General features: G+C 37.9%; 1 protein-coding gene across 1 annotated transcript in view; it reads left to right on the top strand.

The window, feature by feature from the left end:
• Positions 1 to 23205, top strand: part of LOC126336642 (N-acetylglucosamine-6-sulfatase-like) — a 119044-nt gene that overhangs the window by 75054 nt on the left and 20785 nt on the right. The window contains exons 5-7 of the mRNA XM_050000565.1: positions 5083 to 5256; positions 15405 to 15606; positions 21029 to 21339. Of these exons, the coding sequence (XP_049856522.1) occupies positions 5083 to 5256; positions 15405 to 15606; positions 21029 to 21339 (687 nt within the window). The remainder of the gene's footprint in view (positions 1 to 5082; positions 5257 to 15404; positions 15607 to 21028; positions 21340 to 23205) is intronic.

Raw genomic sequence — 23205 nt, forward strand, 5'->3', positions numbered from 1 at the left:
ACAATGTTATTCTAAAGTGGAAACTATACGGTTTGGCTTACAAGTACATTCAATACCAGTAGTGTCTAATCATTTAATTTTTGTATCAATGTTTCTGCAAATCACTACACAAATGATAAGGCAATTATCTACACAAGAATAAAGTCATCTTTTTTAACTTGTTGAATGCAACAGCAGAACAAGAACAAATACACATCTGTGCAACTCAGACAAAACTCCAAATATGTTTATTTACTATTGTTATCATCCTCATGCTGTTGATACATGAACTGTCACAAATAATAAGAACAATTTTGAAAGTGATGCTCATTGATTTGATACATGAAATGTCACAAATAACAAGAACAATTTTGAAAATGATGCTCATCGACAAATGATAATCATATTTCCATTGCAGGGTAAATTTAAACATACACATTTTAATGTATCTGTATTTGAAATGTAGATCTGCAACATTTTAACAATAAAGTAACCAAATTAAGCAGTTATACACTGAAAGATGCTGTGCTATATGCTACTGACATGTTAGTTCAGTGTACTGTATCTTTTTTTTTTAAAAAAAAAAAAAAGATCTTCCTCGTGGTTTTCAAGTCCCAGAATTTTCTATAACTTTCTCTCTGTTTCAATGATTCTGTTATGGTGTAGGAAAAAAGTATGAGTCTTTACATAATATATCTGTGAATAATCAATGTGCAATACAGTGAAAAAAAGTAGGGTTCCAAAATGAATAAAAATAGAATGTGAAAAAATTAATTGTTGGTAATTAGTGAATATCCATGGTCTAGGGGTAGTGTCTTTGATTAGTAATCAAAACAGTCTTGGTCCTGTGTCTGAACCTCACCACTGCTTAATTTTTGAATAAAAATCATCAGCAATGTCAGCCAAAGACTTCTGGTATAAGATGTCACTCTCATTCTGCTAACAGCCTAGTCAAGGAGGGTGGAGGAGTGGCAGAGGTGCAGGGCACTCTCTTGCCCTTAAGATGGGAAACTGCCCAAGTAGGTGAAAGAATCAGCAGTGATCAATGGCATGAGGATGCAGAAGGCAATGGCAACCACCCCATTAAAGATGCATAATGTGTGTTCATAGGACATGAGGCCTATATCTGAAAAAGTATCATGATGATATCTCAATTGGCAAAAGATTTTGGACTAGTCCCCATTCAGATATCCAGGAGAGGACTGCTAAGGGGCAGATGACCATGATAAAAAAACTGAATAACCAATGAAAGGATACTGTTCTATGAGTCAGGATGTGAAATGTCAGATGCTTGACTGTGATGCAGAAGCTACAAAATCTGGAAAGGGAAATGCTAAGGCTCAATTTAGATGTAGTGGGGGTAGGTGAAATGAAATGGAAGGAAGACAAGGATTTCAGGTCTTATGAGTATAGGGTAATATCAACAGCAGTAGAAAATGGCGTAACAGGTGTAGGATTTGTTATGAATAGGAAGATAGGGTATAGAGTGAGTTACTTTGAACAGTTCAGTGATGGGGTTGTTCTTATCAGAATCAACAGCAGACCAACCCTGACACCAACAGGGCAGGTATACATGCTGATGTTGCAAGCAGAAGATAAAGAGATAGAGAAAGTATATGAGGACACTGAAAGGGTAATTCACTGTATTAGGAATAAGGGAGGAGAAAGACTAATTGAGTTCTGCAATAAATTTCAGATGGTTGTGGTGAATACTCTTTGCAAGAATCACAAGGGAAGGAGGTATACTTGGAAATGGCTAGGAGATACATGAAGATTTCAGGCAGATTACATCACTGTCAAGCTGAGATTCAAAAATCGGATATTGGACTGTAAGGTGTACACAGGAGCAGAATTTAGTAATGATGAAAAGTAGGCTGTTGTAAACTAGTCAGGAAGAATCATGCACAAAGAAGTGGGATATGGAAATAGTAAGGAATGGAGAGGTACACTTGAAGTTCTCTGAGACTATAGATATTGCAATAATGAATATCTCAGTAGGCAGTTCAGTTGAAGAGGAACAGTCATCTCTAAAAGGGGTAGTCACAGAAGTTGGAAAGAAACACATAGTTACAAGGAAGATAACTGCAAAGAAACATGGATAACAGAAGAAATACATCAGTTGATCAATAAAAGAAGGAAGTATAAAAATGTTCTGTGAAATTCAGGAATCCAGGAACACAAGTCACTTAGGAATGAAATAAATAGGAAAAGCAGGGAAACTAAGCTGAAATGGCTGCATGAAAAATGTGAAGAAATCAGAAGTGAAATGATTGTCAGAAGGACTGAGTCATCATATAGAAAAGTCAAAACAACCTTTGGTTGTTAACATTAAGAGTGCATTGAGAATTCCTTTGTTAAATGTAGAAGAGTGGATAGGTGGGAAGATTACATTGAAGACCTCTATGAGGGGGAGGACTTGTCTGGTGATGCGACAGAAGAAGAAACAGGTGTCGATAGGAATGAGACAGGGGATTCAGTATTAGAATCAGAATTTTAAAGAGCTCTGGAAAATTTAAAACCACATAAGGCAGTAGTGATAGGTAACATTCCATGATAATTTCTAAAATCGTTGGGGGAAGTGGCAACAAAACAAATATTCACATTGACATGTAGAATGTATGTGACTGGCAATATACCATCTGACTTTCAGAAAAAAACATCATCCACACAATCCCAAGGACTGTAAGAGCTAACAAGTATGTGACTTATCATTGTCAGCTTAACAGCTCATGCATCAAAATGTCTGACAAAAATAATGTACAAAGAATGGAAAAGAAAACTAAAGCTCTGTTTGATGATCAATTTGGCTTTAGAAAAGGTAAAGGCACCAGAGAAGCATTTCTGATGATGCAGTTTTAAATAGAAGCAAAACTGAAGACAAATCAAGAAATGTTCATAGGATTTGTTGACATGGAAAAAACAACCAACAGTGTAAAGAGGTGTAAGGTGTTTGAATTCTGAGAAAAATAGCAGTAAGCTATGGGGAAATATGGGTAATATACAATATATTAAAGAATCAAGAGAGGACAATAAGAGAGGAAGACAAAGAACAAATTGCACAGACTGAAAAGGGTGTAGGACAGGAATATAGTCTTATGCCCCTACCGTTCAGTCTATACATCGAAGAAGCAATGATGGTAATGAAAGAAAGGTTCAAGAGTGGGATTGAAATTCAATGTGAAAGGATAGCAGTGATCAGATTTGAAGATGACTTTGCTAGCCTCAGTGAAATTGAATAAAATTTACAGGATCTGTTGAATGGAATGAACTGTCTAATGAGTACAGAATAGGAATTGAGAATAAATCAAAGAGCAATGAAAGTAATGAGAAGCAGCAGAAATGAGAACAGTGAGAAACTTAACATCTTAATTAGTGATCACAAAGTTGATGAAGTTAAGGAATTCAGCTACTTAGGTAGCAAAATAACACATTGTGTGTGGAGCAAGAGGACATAAAAAGCAGACTTACAATGGCAAAAAGGACATTCCTGACCAAAACAAGTACTAGTGTCAAACTTAGACCTTAATTTTAAGAAGAAATTTTTGAGACTGTACGTTTGGAGCACAGCATTTTATGTCAGTGAGATATCAACTGTGGGAAAACCAGAGCGAAAGAGAATAGAAGCATTTGAGATTTGGTGGAAAATTAGGAGGACCAATAATGTAAGGAATGAGGTTCTCCACAAAATCAGCGAGAAAAGGAATACATGAAAAACACTGACAAGAATAAGGGACAGGATATTAGGACATCTATTAAGACATCAAGCAGTTGCTTCCTTCATACTCAATGGAGCTGCAGAGGGCAAAAACAGTAGATGAAGACAGAAATTGGAATACATCCAGCAAATAATTGAGTAATTGAGAATATGGGTTGCAAGTACTACTCTGTGACGAAAAGTTTGACACTGGAGAGGAATTCATAATGGATTGCATCAAACCAATCAGAAGTGTGATGACGCAAAAAAAAAAAAGCAAAGATATGTTCATGGGCTGCTTTACCCTCTTCAATTTTCTTCATACTTACAACATCTGAAGATGAATACCTGGACATTGAATAGCTAAAGCAATGTGACACAATTCATACAAAAACTTGGAAAAGATTGCTTTTGAAGATTAAGAAGTGTGGTTAAGTTGGTGGTAATTGAAAGTGTAGCCCAAGTCTCGTAATTATAAAGTCATTGATCTGAATCTCACTAGTAGCATCTTCTTTTTTCCTTTATTTAAATTCTACATTTATCATCAAATGGAAATGTTAATTAACAAGTACTGAGTCATACTTTTTAATACAATAACATCTTTTATTGTTAATTACTAATCACATGACATTGTGAGTATTAACAATAAATTAAAATTAAGAAACAAAATATGCAATATTAAATAGAAAATAAAATCTTCTTTATTACTAGTGACAGAACAGTACTATTGATGTACACAAGTTTTTTCATTTAAAAATTAGGCATTTTGCATGCCTGCATCACATTTCAATTTACTTTGATGTTGATCGAAGCAAACGAAATGAATTTTTATCGTACATAGTAAAAAGAGGCTTAAATGTCTCAGAGAAACATTTAATTATAAGATTATTTTGATGTGATCAATAATTATAAATAAAATATGTTTTTATTAAAATTATTGTTTATTATTTGTTAATTAACATTTCCTTTTGATACTAAATATAGAATTTAAATGAAAGTAAACAAAACAGTTGCTGTTAGTGAGATTTGAACTAGTAGTTTTACAGTTATATGACTTTTACACTATGCACCCAGCTACATTTTTAGGCAGTGACTATGTTAATAAGTGAGAAATGTTTTGTACTTAACAGTGCTTGGAAATCTTCTAATCTTCAAAGGATTTTTTAATTGCATCATATCACTTTAGGCAACTGATTTCAGGGTACTGACATTCAAATCCTGTAAGTTTAAAATAAAAAAAGAAACAAAGAGGCACAGAAGTCTGTTATTGTCGTCTTGTATAATTACACCTACCATTTATCATGTATCCTCCACTGTCACCTAAAGGTAGGTACATTATTGTTAGGTAGTATTCAACTTATTTTTTTGTATTAATTTGATGACAGAGACAATATATTTTCATGTTGCAGACTTCATACAGCTTGGATTTTCTAAGACAGAGTGACATTCTCTCTTCTGGGTTCATGATGATGCTGTGCCCCCCTTCTGCACATGCACCTTTCACACCTTCCAAAAAGTATACAGACTATTTCAGGAATGTTACAGCAATGAAAACACAGAACTTCAATCTCCCTGTTGGTGAGGTAAGTATTTTTATTTGGACCACATTTCTCAAATATTCAGTGTAAAATTTGGGTTTTAAAAGAAATTGTGGATACTAGTTTTGTACCACTGTACAATATTTTGTGAAGACACATTGTAAAAATAACCAAACACTGAACAATATGTAAAAATTAGGAAAGGCAGCCATTCATCTATAGATGATTGACATGTGATACAGAGAGACACAAAATAATATAGAAAATTGAGCAGCCTCCAAGTTAACACTCCTATACTAGTGTAATTGCACACATTGAATCTCTCGAACAACAACAAAGACACTCAAATTCACCCAACTGCAACTCCCGTGTCTCCCACCATGGATGGATGCATTCATATTTTTGTATGGTTGTGTTTGTGAGAGTATGTACTCACACAAGAAAGAAACAATGGTTCAAATATTACACACATGATTTACCTATTTGTTAAGGGTTGTAATCCCTCATTTTTATTTATTTTTTCTCTGTTCAATTTCCATTGCTGTAGCAAACAATAGATAATATGCTCCACTGAAAAACATCTAAAACATTACCTTGCATTACAGGGCAGGAGTTTCATTTTACTATATTATACAGGGTGTATCACAAAGAGTCTTCTGATTTTTAAAAAATTGTAACTATTACATTATTTGAGATATGTGCATGAACAATTAAAATTTTACCTTGCGTTACAGGCAGGAGTTTCATTATACTATATTATACAGAGTGTATCAAAAAAGAGTCTTCTGATTTTAAAAAATTGTAACTATTACGTTATTTGATATATGTGCATGAGCAACCTATTGTGTTTTACATGGTTTCTGCTAGGCAGCAGCAGTGTGCATCCACTTTAGTTCTAGCAAAAATGGTATCAGGACAACAGAAATCATTTTGTGTTCTATGTTTGTCACAGTAAGGGTCAGTAATAACTGTGTGCCATTCATACTAAGTATGGTGCGTAACCTCTTACAGTACAAAGCATTAGACAATGGCATGAACAATTCTGAGTAACACTCCGTTTGGGTAAAGGAGAATCCATTTTTCTTTGCCAGAAACACTGTTACAGGAAGCACATGTCTTGATATGCTAGAGAGCTTTCTTTTCCCACAGTTGGAGTCTGATTTGAATGACTTCATTTACCAACAGGATGGGGCACCACCACATTGGCATCTGGAAGTGGTGGAATTTTTAAATCAAAGGCTTACTGAACGATGGATCGGTCGCACTGGACCAAATGATTTAGCCTTACATTACTGGCCTACAAGGTCACCAGACCTGACTGCATGTGAATATTTCTTGTGGAGGTTTATAAAAGACTCTGCTTATGTGCTCTGTTACCAACAACCATGTATGAACTGATGTTGCTTAATAGCAGTTGTGGAAGCTGTAACGTAAAATACCTTTACTGCAGTGTGGGAACAATTTGAATACCACATTGGCATATGCCGTGAATCTCAAGAGGGGCACATTGAACACCTACGAAAATATATTGGGAAAAACTTTTTGAGTTTCCTGTTCATCAAAAAACAAAATCCATACTATATGTTTATTAGTTTCAGAAATATAGACATGTCAAATTGGATGATTCTTTTTGGTACACCTTGTATTTTGTTTTAAGAAGATTGGCACATTTTCAGTTTAAATAAGGATATGACCAGATTATATTTTTCCCACATAAGTATCTTTTTCTCATGCTTTTGATTATATTTAGCATACATTATCCTCTACTTGTACACTGATATGATTTTAAAGATGGACCTGTGACTATATTTTCATTTCATGTACATGTTGTCATCATGTACATATGTCAACAATGTAGCAAAAGACAGATTGTTATGCACCATAAAGAAGACACGTTAAGTTGCAGATAGGCACAATTAAAAGTCACACAAAGCTTTTGGCCACAGACTTTATCAGCAAAAGACAAACAGAGAAACACAAACCATTCATACATGCAAGCAAGCACACCTCACAACACCTCATGCACACATGACCACCAACTCTGGTAGTTCAGGCAGATTGCAACTATCATGTGGGATTGCAGCAGCAATCAGGAGGGTGTGGGGAAGGGGTTGAGATAGTAGTGTGCAGGTGAGGAGACAGAGGAATGCTGTTTAGTGTAGTCTGCAGGAACTAGAGTGCCGACAGGCATGGCATCAGGAGACTGTGGGGCAGGGAAGTGGAGCAAAAAGGAGTGAAAACGAGAGGACTGCGGAAAGATGGGCAGTTGCATTAGCAGAGTGCAGGAAACAAAGAGGCTGGGATACAAGAATGGATTGGAGATGATAGGACAGAGGGGGTGAGAACTGTTGGAGGGTGTGAGTACAGTCACTGTGTTACCATAAATTGGGGCCAGGATAACGTCAGGAGCAGGGAATGGGTTGTAAGGATAACTCCCATCTGGGTGATTCAGGAAAGCTGGTGGTGGAGGGGAGGATCCAGATGGCTCAGGTAGTGATGCAGACATTGGGATTAAGCATGTTATGCTCAGGACTGGCTCTCCCAAGGCCATCATTAGTTCTAACGGAATGTTGTCTACTCCCGGGGCCTTGTTTCGACTCAGGTCTTTCAGTGCTCTGTCAAACTCTTCACACAGTATCATATCTCCCATTTCATCTTCATCTACATCCTCTTCCATTTCCATAATATTGTCCTAAAGTACATCGTCCTTGTATAGACCCTCTATATACTCCTTCCACCTTTCTGCTTTCCCTTCTTTGCTTAGAACTGGGTTTCCATCTGAGCTCTTGATATTCATACAAGTGGTTCTCTTTTCTCCAAAGGTCTCTTTAATTTTCCTGTAGGCAGTATCTATTTTACCCCAAGTGAGATAAGCCTCTACATCCTTACATTTGTCCTCTAGCCATCCCTGCTTAGCCATTTTGCACTTCCTGTCGATCTCATTTTTGAGACATTTGTATTCCCTTTTGCCTGCTTCATTTAGTGCATTTTTATATTTTCTCCTTTCATCAATTAAATTCAATATTTCTTCTGTTACCCAAGGATTTCTACTAGCCCTCGTCTTTTTACCTACTTGATCCTCTGCTGTGTTCTCTACTTCATCCCTAAGAGCTACCCATTCTTCTGCTACTGTACTTCTTTCCCCCATTCCTGTCAATTGTTTCCTTATGCTCTCCCTAAACAATGGTAGTGTCTTTAATTATTTGAAGCTAGGTTTGTGTCCTTTATCCTCACTGTATTCTTCTATAATTTAAATACATTGGCGCATTCTTTTCCTGAGCCCACTTAATGGTATAATATGTTATATGACTTCTTTCCCCCATTCCTGTCAATTGTTTCCTTATGCTCTCCCTAAACAATGGTAGTGTCTTTAATTATTTGAAGCTAGGTTTGTGTCCTTTATCCTCACTGTATTCTTCTATAATTTAAATACATTGGTCACATTCTTTTCCTGAGCCCACTTAATGGTATAATATGTTATATGACTATATATAAAGACATAATAGACAACACTCATCACTGGAATACTAAGAAAAAGGTATAGTTCCTTCTGGGTGAGTATATACATATCACAGTGTTCTGACTGGCTTGCTGTGGCCTACCATGAATTCCTCTCCTGCGTCAACCCCTTCATCTCAGAGTAGCACTTGCAACCTACGTCCTCAATTATTTGGTGGATGTATTCCAGTCTTTGCCATCCTCTACAGATTTTGCACTCTACTGTTCCCTCTAGTATGGTACCGCAGAATTCATTCCCTGATGTCTTAACAGATGTCCTATCATCCTGTCCCATCTCTTTATCAGTGTTTCCCCTATATTCCTTTCCTCTCTGATTATGTGCAGACCTCCTCATTCTTTACTTTACCAGTCCATTTACTTTTCACCATTCACTGAAGGAAAGTTGCTACTCACCATTTAGCAGAGATGCTGAGTCGCCATAGGCAAAACAAAAAGTTTCACACAATTAAGGCTTTCGGCCTCTGTAAGCAGTAGACACACAAATACATACACACATGTAAACACACACACCCAGGCAAAAACAACTTGCACACATGGTAGGAGGGGTGGGAAGGATAGTGGGCAGGACTTTTCTCATTTCAGGGCATGATGAGAGGTAATTGAAACCCTGGCGGAGAATGTAATTCAGTTGCTCCAGTCCCGGATGGTACCGAGTTATGAGGCGAATGCTCCTCTGTGGCCGAACTGTGGGACTTTGGGAGGTGGTGGGAGACTGGACAGATAAGGCACAGGAGATTTGTTTTTGTACAAGGATGGGAGGATAATTACAGTCAGTGAAGGCTTCAGTGAGACCCTTGATATATTTTGAGAGGGACTGCTTGTCACTGCAGATGCGACGACCATGGCTGCACGGAAGGGACTTCTTGGTATGGAATGGGTGGCAGCTGTGGAAGTGGAGGTATTGCTGGTGGTTAGTTGGTTTTATATGGATGGAGGTACTGATGTGGCCTTCTCTGAGGTGAAGGTCAACATCTAGGAAGGTGACTTGTTGGGTTGATTAGGACCAGGTGAAGCAAATAGAGAAGTTGTTGAGGTTCTGGAGTAATGTGAATAAGGTGCCCTCACCTTCAATCCAGATAGCAAAGATGTCATCAGTGAATCTGAAACAGGTGAGGGGTTTAGGATTCTGGGTTTTTAGGAAGGTTTCCTCTAGATGGCCCATGAAGGGTGCCTGTAGCCGTACCACAGATTTGTTTGTAGGTAATGCCTTCAAAGGAGAAGTAATTGTGGGTGAAGATATAGTTGGACATGGAGACTAGGAAGGAGGTTGTTGGTTGGGAATCCATAGGGCATCTGGAAAGGTAGATTTTGATAGCAGTAAGGCCATGGGCATTAGGAATGTTAGTGTACAGGGAGGTGGTATCAATAGCGACGAGTAGGGAACAGTGTGGTAAAGTGACAGGAACTGTGGAGAGTCGGTCGAAGAAATGGTTGCTATCTTTTATATAGAAGGATAGGTTCCAGGTGATAGGTTGAAAGTGTTGGTCTACAAGAGCAGAGATTCTCTCAGTGGAGGCACAGTAACCAGCCACAATGGGGTGTCCTGGGAGATTGGGTTCATGGGTATTAGGAAGCACGTAGAAGGTGGGAGTGCGCGGAGTGGTAGGGGTAAGTAGATAGATGGACTCTCGGGAGAGGTTCTGGGATGGGCCTAAAGATTTGAGTAGTGACTGGAGATCCTGCTGCATTACTAGAATGGGATCACTGTGGCATGGTTTGTAAGTGGAAGTATCTGCAGCTGACAGAGTCCTTCTGACATGTAATCCTTGTGGTTCAAAACAATGGTGGTGGAGCCTTTGTCAGCAGGTAGGATTATAAGGTCGGGATCAGTTTTTAGATGGTGAAATGCAGTTGTTTCTGCGGATGTAAGGTTAGTTTGCACGTTGGGGGATTTGAGGATCCTTTCCACCAACACCAGCTTTTCTGAATTGCGCAGGTGGGAACTTTCCTTGCAATACATCCTACGTTCCCGTAACCCTCCTGGCCTCAACCTTCATTATTCACTGTCTTGGCCCCTCCAGCCCTCTCTCTGTTCCCATTCCAGCACTACACAGCCATCATTTCACTGCCACACTCAGTCTTTTAAATTTTTATTTCTCTCATTTCCGCTACTTACCCCCTCCCCCTCTGCACCTCCTCTCCTACCCTCCGTCTAAACTGCGACACTTCACTGTCCACCACTCACACCATACTATCCTTCCCCCTCCCCACCCCAGCCTCTTTCTTATCCCCATCCAGTCCCCACTCCCATCATGCACTGGTGCTGCTGCTCACAGTGTAGTTTTCAGCTCTCTGAGACTGCAGTTGTGTGTGCAAGTTGCGCTTGCATATGTGTGTGTGTGTGTGTGTGTGTGTGTGTGTGTGTCTACTGCTGACAAAGCCTTAATGGCTGAAAGCTATGTGTGAATCTTTCTATTGTGCCTATTGCAGCTCGGCATCTCTGCTATATGGTAAGTAGCAACCTTCCTTCTCTCGTATTGTTACATTCCATCCTGGATTTTCCATTGTTTGATTTCAAGATTCACTGTAGCACCACATCTCAAATGTTTCAAGTCTCTTCGGTTCTGTTTTACCCATGTCCATGTCTCCCTACCATACAGTGCTGGCTCCGAACATACATTCTCAGAAATTTCTTCTTCAGATTAAGGCCTATGTTTGATGCTAGTAGACTTATCATGGCCAGGAATACCCTTTTCACCACAGCTAGTCTGCCTTTGATGTCCTTGCTACATCCGTCATTGGTCATTTTGCTGCTTAACTTGCTCTACTTCATAACCATCAATTCCTGATGTTCAGTTTTTCACTGTTCTTATTTCTACTACTTATCATTACTTTCGTCTTTCTTCCATACTCAGTAGATTTTTCATTTCATTCAGCAGATCATGTAATTCTTCTTCACTTTCACTCAGGGTAACAATGTCATCAGTGAATTGTATCATTGATATCCTTTCATTTTCAATTTTAATTCCACTCTTAAACCTTTCTTTTATTTCCATTATTGATTCTTCAATGTACAGATTGAACAGGATGGGCAAAGAACTACATCCATGTCTTGCACCCTTTTTAATCAAGCACTTTGTTCTTGGTCATCCTTGGCTCTTGTAGATATTGTATACTACCCATCTCTCCGTATAGCTTACCCCATTTTTCTCAGAATTTGGAGCAACTTGCACCCTTTTATATTGTCAAATGCTTTTTCCAGGTTGACAAATTCTATGATTGTGTCTTGATTTTTCTTTAGCCCTGCTTCCATTATTAACTGCAACATCAAAATTTCCTCTCTGGAGCCTTTACCTTTCCTAAAGCTAAACTGATTGTCATCTAACACATCCTCAATTTTCGTTTCCATTCTTCTGTATATTATTCTTGTCAACAACTAGGATGCATGAGCTATTAAGCTGATTGTGCAATAATCCTTGCACTTGTCAGCTCTTCTAGTCTTTGGAATTGTTTGGGTGATATTTTTCCGGAAGTCAGATGGTATTTCGTCAGACTCATATATTCTACAAATGGACATGAATAGTCATGTTAGGAATTCTTATGGAATGTTATCAATCCCTTCTGCCTTATTTGATTTGAAGTCCTCCAGAGCTTCTTAAGTTCTGATTCTAATGCTGGATCCTCAATCTCTTCTAAATCAATTCCCATTTTTTCATCTATAATATCAGATGAATCTTACCCCTTGCAGATGCCTTCAATGTACTCGTTCCACCTATCCACTCTCTCTTCTGCATTTAAGAGTGGAATTTCCATTGCTTCCTTAATGTTACCTCCCTTGCTTTTAATTTCATCAAAGCTTGTTTTGACTTTCCAGAGTGCTGAATCACTCCTTCCGACGTTCATTTCTTTTTTTCATTTCTCAAAATTTTTCATGCTCAGTGACTTGCATTTCTCAATTTCTTTAAACATTTTTGCACTTCCTTCTTTCATCAATCAACTGAAGCATTTCTTCTGTTATTTACAGTTACCTCCTTTGTACCTATATTTTTCTTTCCAATTTCTGTGACTGCCCTTTTTAGAGACATCCATTCCTCTTGATCTGTACTGCCTGCTGAGCTACTCCTTCTTGCTTTATATGTAGAGAATTTCAAATGTATCTTGTCATTCCTTAGTACTTCTGTATCCCACTTCTTTGCGTATTGATTCTTCCTGACTAAGCTCTCAAACTTCAGCCTACTCTTCATCACTACTACATTGTGATCTGGGTCTATATCTGCTCCTGGGTATGCCTTACAATTCAGTATTTGATTTCAGTATCTCTGTCTGAGCATGATGTACTCAAACTGAAATCTTCCTATACCACCCAGCCTTTACCAATTATATCTCCTGCTCTTGCGGTTCTTGAACAGAATATCAACTATTACTAGCTGACATTTGTTACAGAACTCAATTAGTCTTTATCCTTTCTCATTCCCTGTCCCAAGCCTTTATTCTCCTGTAACCTTTTCTTCTACCCCTTCCTCTACAACTGCATTTCAGGCCCTCATGACTATTAGATTTTCATCTCCCCCTTTGTGTTCTGTATTACCCTTTCAATATCCTCATATACTTTCTCTATCTCATCACCTTCAGCTTGGGATGTTGGCATACATATCTGAACTATTGTTGTCGATGGTGGATTGCTGTCAAAGAACACCCTATCACTGAACTGTTCGCAGTAGCACACTATACTGCCCTGCCTTCCTATTCACAACAAATCCCACTCCCATTATACTATTTTCTGCTGCTGTTGATATTACCCCATACTTATTAAACCAGAAATCTTTGTCTTCTTTCAATTTCCCTTCAGTGACTCCCACTATATCTAAAGTGCACCTTTGCATTTCCCTTTTCAGGTTTTCGAGGTTCCCTACCATGTTCAAGCTTCTGATTCCACACCCTGACTCATAAAACATTATCCTTCCATTGGTTACTCAGTCTTTTTCCCATGGCCACCTCCCCTTTGGCAGCCCCCTCCCAGAGGTACGAATGGGGGACTATTCTGGAATCTTTTGCCAATGGAGAGATATTCATGACACTTTCTTCAATTACAAACCACATGTTCTGTGGATACACATTATGTGTCTTTAATGCAGTGGTTTCCAATGCCTTCTGCATTCTCATGCCATTGATCATTGCCGATTCTTCCACATTAAAGGGCAGTTTCCCACCCTACAGACAAGAGTGTGTCCTTAACCTCTGTCTGCTCCTCTGCCCTCTTTTGACAAGGCTGTTGGCAGAATCAGGGTTACTTCTTATGCCGAAAGTCTTCAGCTGCCAATGTTGATTATTAATCAATATTTAAGTTGTGGTGGGTGTTGGACTCAGAACCAAAGAAGTTTTGTGGTTATTAACCAACAGGGTGAAATACCAACAACAAATTATCATTAGTGCCAATCTACTCAAACTATTAATTATGTTAATTATTTCAAGAGTACTTCAGATGTGTATGTTGGGAGAAAAACAACTATTTTAAAAAAGGTCACTACTCTTTCTTCTGTACTACTCAGCTCCAAGAAAATTTGGAATCAATTGTTCTCAAGGAAATTAACAGCACTTAATTCTTGTCCATTAGTGTCTTATGATTCTCTTTAGTATGGAGGCCTTGTGCTCCGTCTTGATTGATACTGCGGGAGTTTGTACCACACTGAGCTTCAAAATTATGTCATCCAACTTATTTCATACTCAAACATTTCTGTTGTCTCTGAAGTTATAGACAGTGTTACAGCATTAGCAAGTAAGTAATGGTACACAGATGGCCTCATTATGTTATATAGCAAATCATTAATATAAATAATAAATAAGATTACACTTAGTAACAAACCTTGCACTAGCAAGGTCCCATCCTCTTGACTATTAATATCTTTCTGCAGTCTAATACTAAGATGTCATAAGTTCCACATAGTTTTCTGTAAACACATAAATCTGCAATTTATTTAATATCATTGCCAAAAGCTTTTGACAAACCAAAAAGTCTACTGTTGTTCACAAAATTATAAAATTTACTTCTCTTTTTAATTTTGGTGTAGTATAGTGAATTTATTTTATGAAGCATGTTTCATATTGTTTCATTTCATATCCTTGTCTTTTCTCATATAATCCAGCATACCTCATAGAAAGATCATCTCTGTTGCTGGTATTTCACTCAGATCTTTCTTTGTCCATGTCCAACATCCGGATGCATAGGTAAAAAATGATAGACAAAATGAATTGTATATCATGATATTTGCTTTGATAGGTATTTTCCAATTCCTAATTATGCCTGATACAGAATAATGAAATTTAGAGCAATTTTCTATGTACTCTGAAATTTATTCCTTGATGTTTCCTTTCTTAGTTACCTTCCACTGTATCTATACATTATTATAAAATCTTCCATTGTAATAAATGTTAAAATGTTTGCTAATAGATAATTGTGGCTGATGTTGACTTCTAGCAATGATGTTAATTGATGTTTATGATGAATCACAACTCTGTGCCAGATTTAAAATCACAACTGCCTGTCCTTGCATTTATGATCCATACCATCCAGTTAAAAATATAAATCAGTAATGAGTGTCTATTAACTTGAATACATTTGCTAATGTGTTAGAAATTTCCAGTATTGTCAGTAATGTCAGCCACCAAATTTCCAACTGGTAAAACATGATGATAATTTTGCATATGAACATTTATATGTTTTTCCTTTTGTACAGGATAAACACTGGCTTTTACGGATGTCACCCAGTGTCTTACCAGAATCTACACTGGAAATACTAGATGCACATTATCGCAACCGCTGGGAAACTTTACTATCAGTGGATGATCTAATAGAAAGTGTAATAATGGAACTTGAATCATTAGGAGTGTTAGACAATACTTACATAATATATACTTCAGACCATGGTTTTCATATAGGTAAGAGTTTTATTTTATTAATAGTTTACTTGTCTGTCTAATTAAATTGATGTTAACATGCTTCCATAAAGTTAAAGATACAGCAATCAAAAGTACCAAACAACAAAACTAATTTGTTTGCCTGTTCCATGTCACACTTCTCACCCAATTAATGGACATTGTGTTAGAATATCTAACATATTCTTGTAGTAATTGAACTTACTGAAATGAAATAAGTAAAATGTAACAGCATGAAATGATATAAATGAAATCATTTGGAACGCTGGACTTGTAATGTAGTAAATGTGGGAAACGAAAATTTGTGCCCCACCAGGATTTGAATAAAAAATCAAATCATACAAGCACACCTCCAGAACTAACCAAAATACTCATAATTTTATATTTTTCCACATGGCAAGTGCAAGAAGTAGGTCTGAGTTTCTCTTCCTCTACTACTCCTTTGTACATGGCTGTGTCAACAGGCCAAGATCTAGGGTGAGGGGCGAGGGGGCAAACCAGAGTGTCTGCCCCAGGCAGCAATTTCAGGGGGCTCCAAAGTCATATGCTTGAATACAATAACCTTGTTTCAAAAAGCACCTACCATCTCGGCCACATAGGTCTATCGATTATTCACATGATTTTGAAATGCATCCCAGCTGGGTTTTGAACACATTCTAAGCTGATTTCTGAATGAATGGTAAGTTGATTTTTGAATGTGTGCATAGTGTATGTAGCGTCTCTGCCAGGGGAATCCCCATGGCATCTAGAAATAACAAACTTTCATACAGCCAAAAGGGGACAGGGCTATACAAGTCAAGCTGAATAAACTCAAACAGGTGAATTCAGACTACCAGAATGGAAATAAAAAACTAACGAAAATAACAGGTTTGAAAGATTACATATTAGTTCCTCGGTGTGCCCAAGAAAATTAAATTTTGACAGAAAACTTTTGCCAGGATGGTACACTAGTAGGGGCCAGTTGTACAGTCCCCAGTTACAAGGAGCTTAAGTTCTATTCTTGTATAAGCATGGAAAATGCATTGTACAAACACGTAATAATGCCTAACTGGAGAATAAATGCAGGATAACTAAACAGGTGATTCTGGCAGGGTTAGTGAAATTAACCAGAGAATAAGTTTTGACAATGGCAGGAATAGCTACAGAATCACTGATGACAAGATTGTGTTTTAGAATGAGGAAGGAGAAGAAATGGGGACATGACAAAAGTTTTATGGATGAATATGACAATACCAAATAAATTTCATACTACTACTTTTTGATCTTATGCTTGAGAAAATGGAGTGTATGAATGAAATGTGAAACTATTTCCTAACATAAAATTTTTTGCTTATAGTAGGTCTATTAACCATTTGATATTGGCATTTTGTTAAATATGTTCTGTCATCATACTTATGAAAACAAGATTCACAAAAATGACTATTTGTGCCAAAACAGTCTCGTTTATTTGGCATGTGTTACAATTGCTGCAATATTAGAAAGGTCTATTTCATTTTGTCTAGCAGACAGTGACAAAATAGATGCAATCAGATCGAGAAACAATTCATATTAACAGCTTTTTCAGTAGTAGATAATGACAGTTTGATTTTTCATGTAGCAAAACATTTGACAAACTTTTATGAGGTAAGAGATTCTTTTGCAGAAAGGAAAGCACTTCATGTAAAACGGTAGCAAGATTAGAGAGAAAAAAATGATGGGACCTAAGAATTGAAGAAATTACTGTCTTGCTTGTCTCTTGACTTTACTTGTTTTATGTTTCCTATATTTAATTTTATGTCACACAAAAGAGAAAGTTATTAGTTAATAGGCAATAAAGAATGTACATTTTTAGAATTGTTCCTGTTCTCCCGGTCACAAATAATCCTACTCAGTACTAATTGTGAGTTCCTATTCTCCTGGTGACAAAAAATCCTTCTCAGTAGTAATTTTGAGTTAGGGGGTTAGGACATCAAACTGTCCAGCTGGGAGCGAGAGAGGCAGCAAACTGATGGCTTCCATTATAAAATATACACTTTTGAATTCCAAAAAGCAAAATATACTGATGTGGGACAGAAGAATGCTGTGTGAAGAGGCATGTCACTGCTCTTTGGCACACTTAAGACCAAATGATATGTCTCACATTTCCTCAAACACATATGTTTTATGTACCACACTCTTCAGAAGAAAAACTGATTTTTTCAGTTTGTGATGTCCTATCTCAAATGCTCCATGGTGGGGGGGTCACTACTATCAAGTTTTTGCCCCAGCTCTGTGTCACTCGTTTTCTTCAACATACATCTAATTTGTGCTTAACTACATCCCTTTTGGTGAAACTTATCTTCAAAATGTTGTAGCTCAGCTGGAAGATCTGTGTGAGACTTCTTTCTTTCTTTCTAAAAGTGGAAGACATCCACTCTGTTGTAGCTCTTTGATGAACTGTAAGTTTTTATGGACACATTCAGATGGTCCAGGGATTTATTCATAGCTCTCTTCCATGTTCCAATATGATGAAGGTGTCATCCATATAACAGAAGAAGTTTTTAGCTTTGAGAAGCCTATGGGTACTCCATCAACCTGTACACAGAAATACCCACCACATCTGATGAGATTACCAAGTTGTACTGAATTGGTAGGCATGTGAAGGTCAGAGGCAGGTCATTCTTCTGCAGCAGCATTCCTTTGCATATGGTCATGAGTTCCTGATATAGAAGCAGTTTGTGGCCTGCCATTGCAAACATGCAGGATCATGAACAAATCCCAAGTTTCAAAGTCAAACATTACAACAAAAGAATGGAAACCACTAAGATTGCTGAGAGGAGATAAAATACAGTAGACCTATGTGCCTGCAAAGGACATGTTAAACTTCTATTGCATGATGCAGACTACCACTGGAAGACAAGCTCTCTGCTACAGGATCCAGCTAACAGGAAACTAATATAGGACACAACACCAAAGAGGGCAAGAAAAATAATAGTTTAGCTTTATGCATCAGCTGTAACAAAAGAAGATATGAAAGTGTTCTCTCCAAAGTTCGAGCAGCAACATGCTTGTATGAACTGCCTAAAAGTCACACAGAATGTGTACCACTGTGAACAATAATCAACACCTTTAATTTGCCCATGTATGGAGCGACTGAGTATCTAGCCTCCCTTCTGAAACCCATAGTAAACATTGCACTCATCATGGGAAGCACTTGGCTCAATTCATGACCTTACTGAAAGGGACAGGGCTGTCGAAGAGTGACCTGCTTGTTAGCTTAGCTTAGTTTAGCTCTTTTCACACTTCAATACCTCTGCAGTCTTAGCAGATCTTTCTTAGCCCCAAACAGGAAAACTACAACCTACATGAAATGTGGTGGAGACTTCTATGAACAAGCTGTTGGAGTAGTCATAGACTTGTCACTTGCCACTGAGATTCTCAGTCTCTATATGGGAAACTTTGAGGAGATGGCAGTGCTGCATGGTTCAAACCTAAAAACTTCTTCCATTACATGGATGACACATTCATTGCATGGAAACATGGCAGAAACACACAGAATTAGTTCCTGAACCACCTGAGCAATGTCTGTCAAAACATACAGTTCATGATGGAGCTAGTACAGAATGTATGTCTTCTATTTCTAAAAAGAAATGAGACTCACACAGATATGTAGCTCCATGCAATGAACTGTCATCATTCATCACAGTAGTACAATATTCTAATAACTCTAGTTCACAGTGCATGTACTATTTGCAACAAAGACAGCTTCCCAGCTGAGTTGCAACATCTTAACGAGATATTTTGCCGAAATGGATAAAGCAAATGCAGATCACATGTGCACTGAAGAAAACAACCAACACAGCTATCCGCAAATACAAGGTAGAGCAAGAGGAATTTGCCTTTGCTTTTAACCACTATATTGAGCATACTTCAGCCAAAATTGTTAGAATCTTCAGAAAAAACAACTTCAAAACACATCAGGCAAACACAGTGCTGCATCTTGCAACACTGCAAACAACACGGTACATGCCCACTTCTGGGGCATAAAGGTAAGTTGGCAGTGGCAGAACACAGACTCAAAGAGGGACATATGTTCAAATTTGAGAAAACAAAAATGTTGTGCTGATCTGCTGGCTTTTGGCAGAGTATTATGAAGAATCAATTGAGATAAGGCTCCATGAGAATCTCATCAAGAGGAATGAGGGCTACCAGTTAAGTTTGGTATGGAACCCTGCATTAACATTAACAGCTACACACTGAGACAGTGCCTAGCAGTTAGCTGTTTGGGAGTCTGGATGTAACCGAATGTGCTGAGAGTTAAATGACAGTCTGCCCCTCCCCCCTCCACCATCATGGGTCACCATGCCTACACCATGGGGAAGAACTGAGGAGAGGTCGCCACCACTCAGGGATCGCATCATCTCAACACTTTGCAAGAAAGTGATGAGACTGGCACTCATTAAAACATAATAGAATTTCAGTGCAGCCACCCAAATGGAAGTATACACTAGCAAAGGCTAGATTCACACAGAGGAGATTTTAATAATTTTCTATGGGATTAACTTTTATCTTCTAGATACTCAGTTCAATGTCAATGATTTCCAAATGGTGCTCTGATAACCATAATATGTATACTCACATACCACTTCTATCTTTATTTTCTTGTGTTGAATTTAATAATCTATCATTTTAATTTTGAGACTTCTTATGTTTTTTGTGGAGGATGCTTAATGAGTGTTCTTCCATGCCATGATTTTGCTCAAACTGCAGCATTTGGTTTGGTTAGTAGCTGGTTTTGTTTGGTTTGGTTAGTAGCTATATTCACCCAGCAGCTATGGGTTCCCAATAATTTAACCTACAAAAGAATTAGTGAAAACGTTGGAAAATGCTATCAAAGAAGATACTACAGGAAATTTGTCACACAACTGTCCTTTTACTAGCAGTATTCAAGTGCAGACTGTGCATTTACAACATGCCTGAGTGACAGACAATACATGTCACACACATGTGGGACTCCTGTCTCCTTCTAGTAACTTTCCAAGTTGTTGAGCTCATTATACAGTTTTCCTTTTTACAACAGGTGATAGGTAAGTATAGATTCAGCCAATAAATTACATTTTTTTGTAGTGCCCTTTTCGAATTGTTAAAAAAGCAATTAATATCCTCCATTAGCGACAATATTATAAATGATTTTGTTCATAGCTGAAGTTGAGCAGCTGCAGAGTCAATGATTTGAGCCTATTTCACTTCTGAAGGTCACAATTTAAACTGTTGGAACTGGTAAAATCAACCAAACAAAGGTTTTCTTATGCAGTTGATGGTTAACTTTTTATCTTTGTTGTGCAATCATAAAAGTGAAAACTATCTTTTCATAATAAAAAAATTGCTATTGTATACCACTAGATGTGGCAAGAAAAAATTACAGGAATCACAAATGGTTTATAGATATTACATTTTTCTACTACAGGTCAGTTTGCAATGCCTTGGGACAAACGGCAGCCCTATGAGTTCGATATTAGTATTCCTCTTCTGGTGAGGGGACCTGGTGTACCAAAGGGCCAGATTATATCTGATCCAGTATTAAACATAGACATTGCACCAACTGTTATTGACATTGCAAATCTTTCATCTCTGGTGGAACTGGATGGCAAATCATTTAAGGAATCCTTAGCAGGCCAGAACACAACTGGGAGAGAATTTGTAATAGAATATGTAGGTGAGGGATCTGATCTCACTGTTGATGAAGATTGCCCTCTAGTGCTGGATAATAAGCTCATGGTAAGTGCATTACTTATTAATACAAATTTGGTTGAACATAAATATTGAAAATGGAAGGAGGTAATGTATAAAGAATTGATTGTGAACATCAAGATCCATAAAAAAAGTGACTTAAGTGCAAGTACTGAAATACCAAGAACTGAAGAATGGGTGGAATGCAAATCACAAATGGGAGAAACAGATACACAACCTAGAGCTTTCATAACTGAAAAATAATGACTTTGTTGTGAGGAAAAATTATCTAGGCTCTAAAGAAAAGGCAATAAAAAGACATACAGGTAAAGGAGGAAATAAAAAAAAAAATAACCAGGGTTGCACCCGATTCTCTTCCTACAGTCATATGTGAGTGGTAGCTCAGACTGACTTTACCTTCCCTACTTTATTTGCATATATTTTTCCTATTTTTTAATACCGTTCTTTCTACTGAAGCTTAGAATATAGCATTTAGTTTTTCTTATACTTCATTTTTTTCCTTACGCCATCAGATTTTGCTCCAGTTTATCCTGATTTGGTAACTGGGTTAGTGCTCTTCTAATATGTGACACAGAGTTAAGCTGCATCTATATGGCTATACTTTTAAAGAAATATCTCTTATGTAAAGTAAATTTTAATTGTTAAAAACAACTGCTTGAACCAAAACTAATGGGTACAAAGTAAAGAAACAAATGGTGGTATATGTGGACACTAACTCCATTTGCTTTGCTTCCTTTGGAGTTAACCTACTGTGCAAAAATTGTTCTCTTTTATCTTGAGTCATATAACTAGGGTTTGATACCTACATAAATTATTCCATTATATTATCTTGTAACTGAAAGCATGGGTTATCCACAAATTTTCAATTGCAATGGCATTTTGTGATAATGATAATTGAAACGACTTCTTTTCTTGCAAAAACTGGGAACAGTGAGTACCTTCATGCTCAGTAAGGTCACAGTACAAAAAAAGCCAGCTTCTTTATTTTGACTTTGGTGCACAACCTGTGGTGTTTCATTGCCAACACAAGACAGACTTTAATAAGATCTATCCACAGAACAGTCATTCAAGCATTGGTTAAAACAATTTAAGAAACTAACCAAGTTTCAAAACAGAAAGGCTGTCGCAAATAAGCTTTCGGCCAACGGGACCTTGTCAAAAATAGATGACACACACACACACACACACACACACACACACACACACACACACACACACACACACACACTGCAAACACAAATGCATGGTGGGAGTGACAAGTTGGTGGGGGTAAGGAGGAGGCTGAGATGGGGAGAGATAGTAGGGTAGGTGTGGGAGACAGTGAAGTGCTACTGGGGAGTGCGCAGGGACGATGTGGAGAGAGGGAACAGAAAGTTAGACAGAGGGAAGGTGGTGATTGGGGGGTTGCAGTACCTTCTTTCCATCCACAAAGTTCTCTTGCTATGGAATCCCAAATTCCAGGAACCCATAACAAACATTGAAACTCTTGCCTTCCAGGAACTAGTGCAACAAGCACACCACCACCTCAAAAGACTCTCCACCCTGCTCACTTCCTACTCCTGCCTTGGAATACTGCTGTCCACCACCTCTACAACAACCTCCAAATCCCTCCTCCCTCCTCTCAACTCCCCTCATAGATGACAAACCCTGTCTCTCAGACCTACTGCATTTACCCCACCCTCCATAACTCCCACCCACCATCACACAGAATCCAGAACCCAAAAGACCCAAAACACAGTCACGAAACTTTCCTCCAGAAGCCTTAGCTCCACAGAAATATCAGCCCTTTGCAAAGGCCTCATCTTTCGCCTCACTCCCAAATTCAGTTTTTCTTCTGGTCCCTATGGTGAAAACACTTTTTCACCACCAACCCTACCAATCAGAGTCAACCAA

This window comes from Schistocerca gregaria, chromosome 2, assembly GCF_023897955.1.
Source record: "Schistocerca gregaria isolate iqSchGreg1 chromosome 2, iqSchGreg1.2, whole genome shotgun sequence".
Taxonomy (NCBI): Eukaryota; Metazoa; Arthropoda; class Insecta; order Orthoptera; family Acrididae; genus Schistocerca; species Schistocerca gregaria.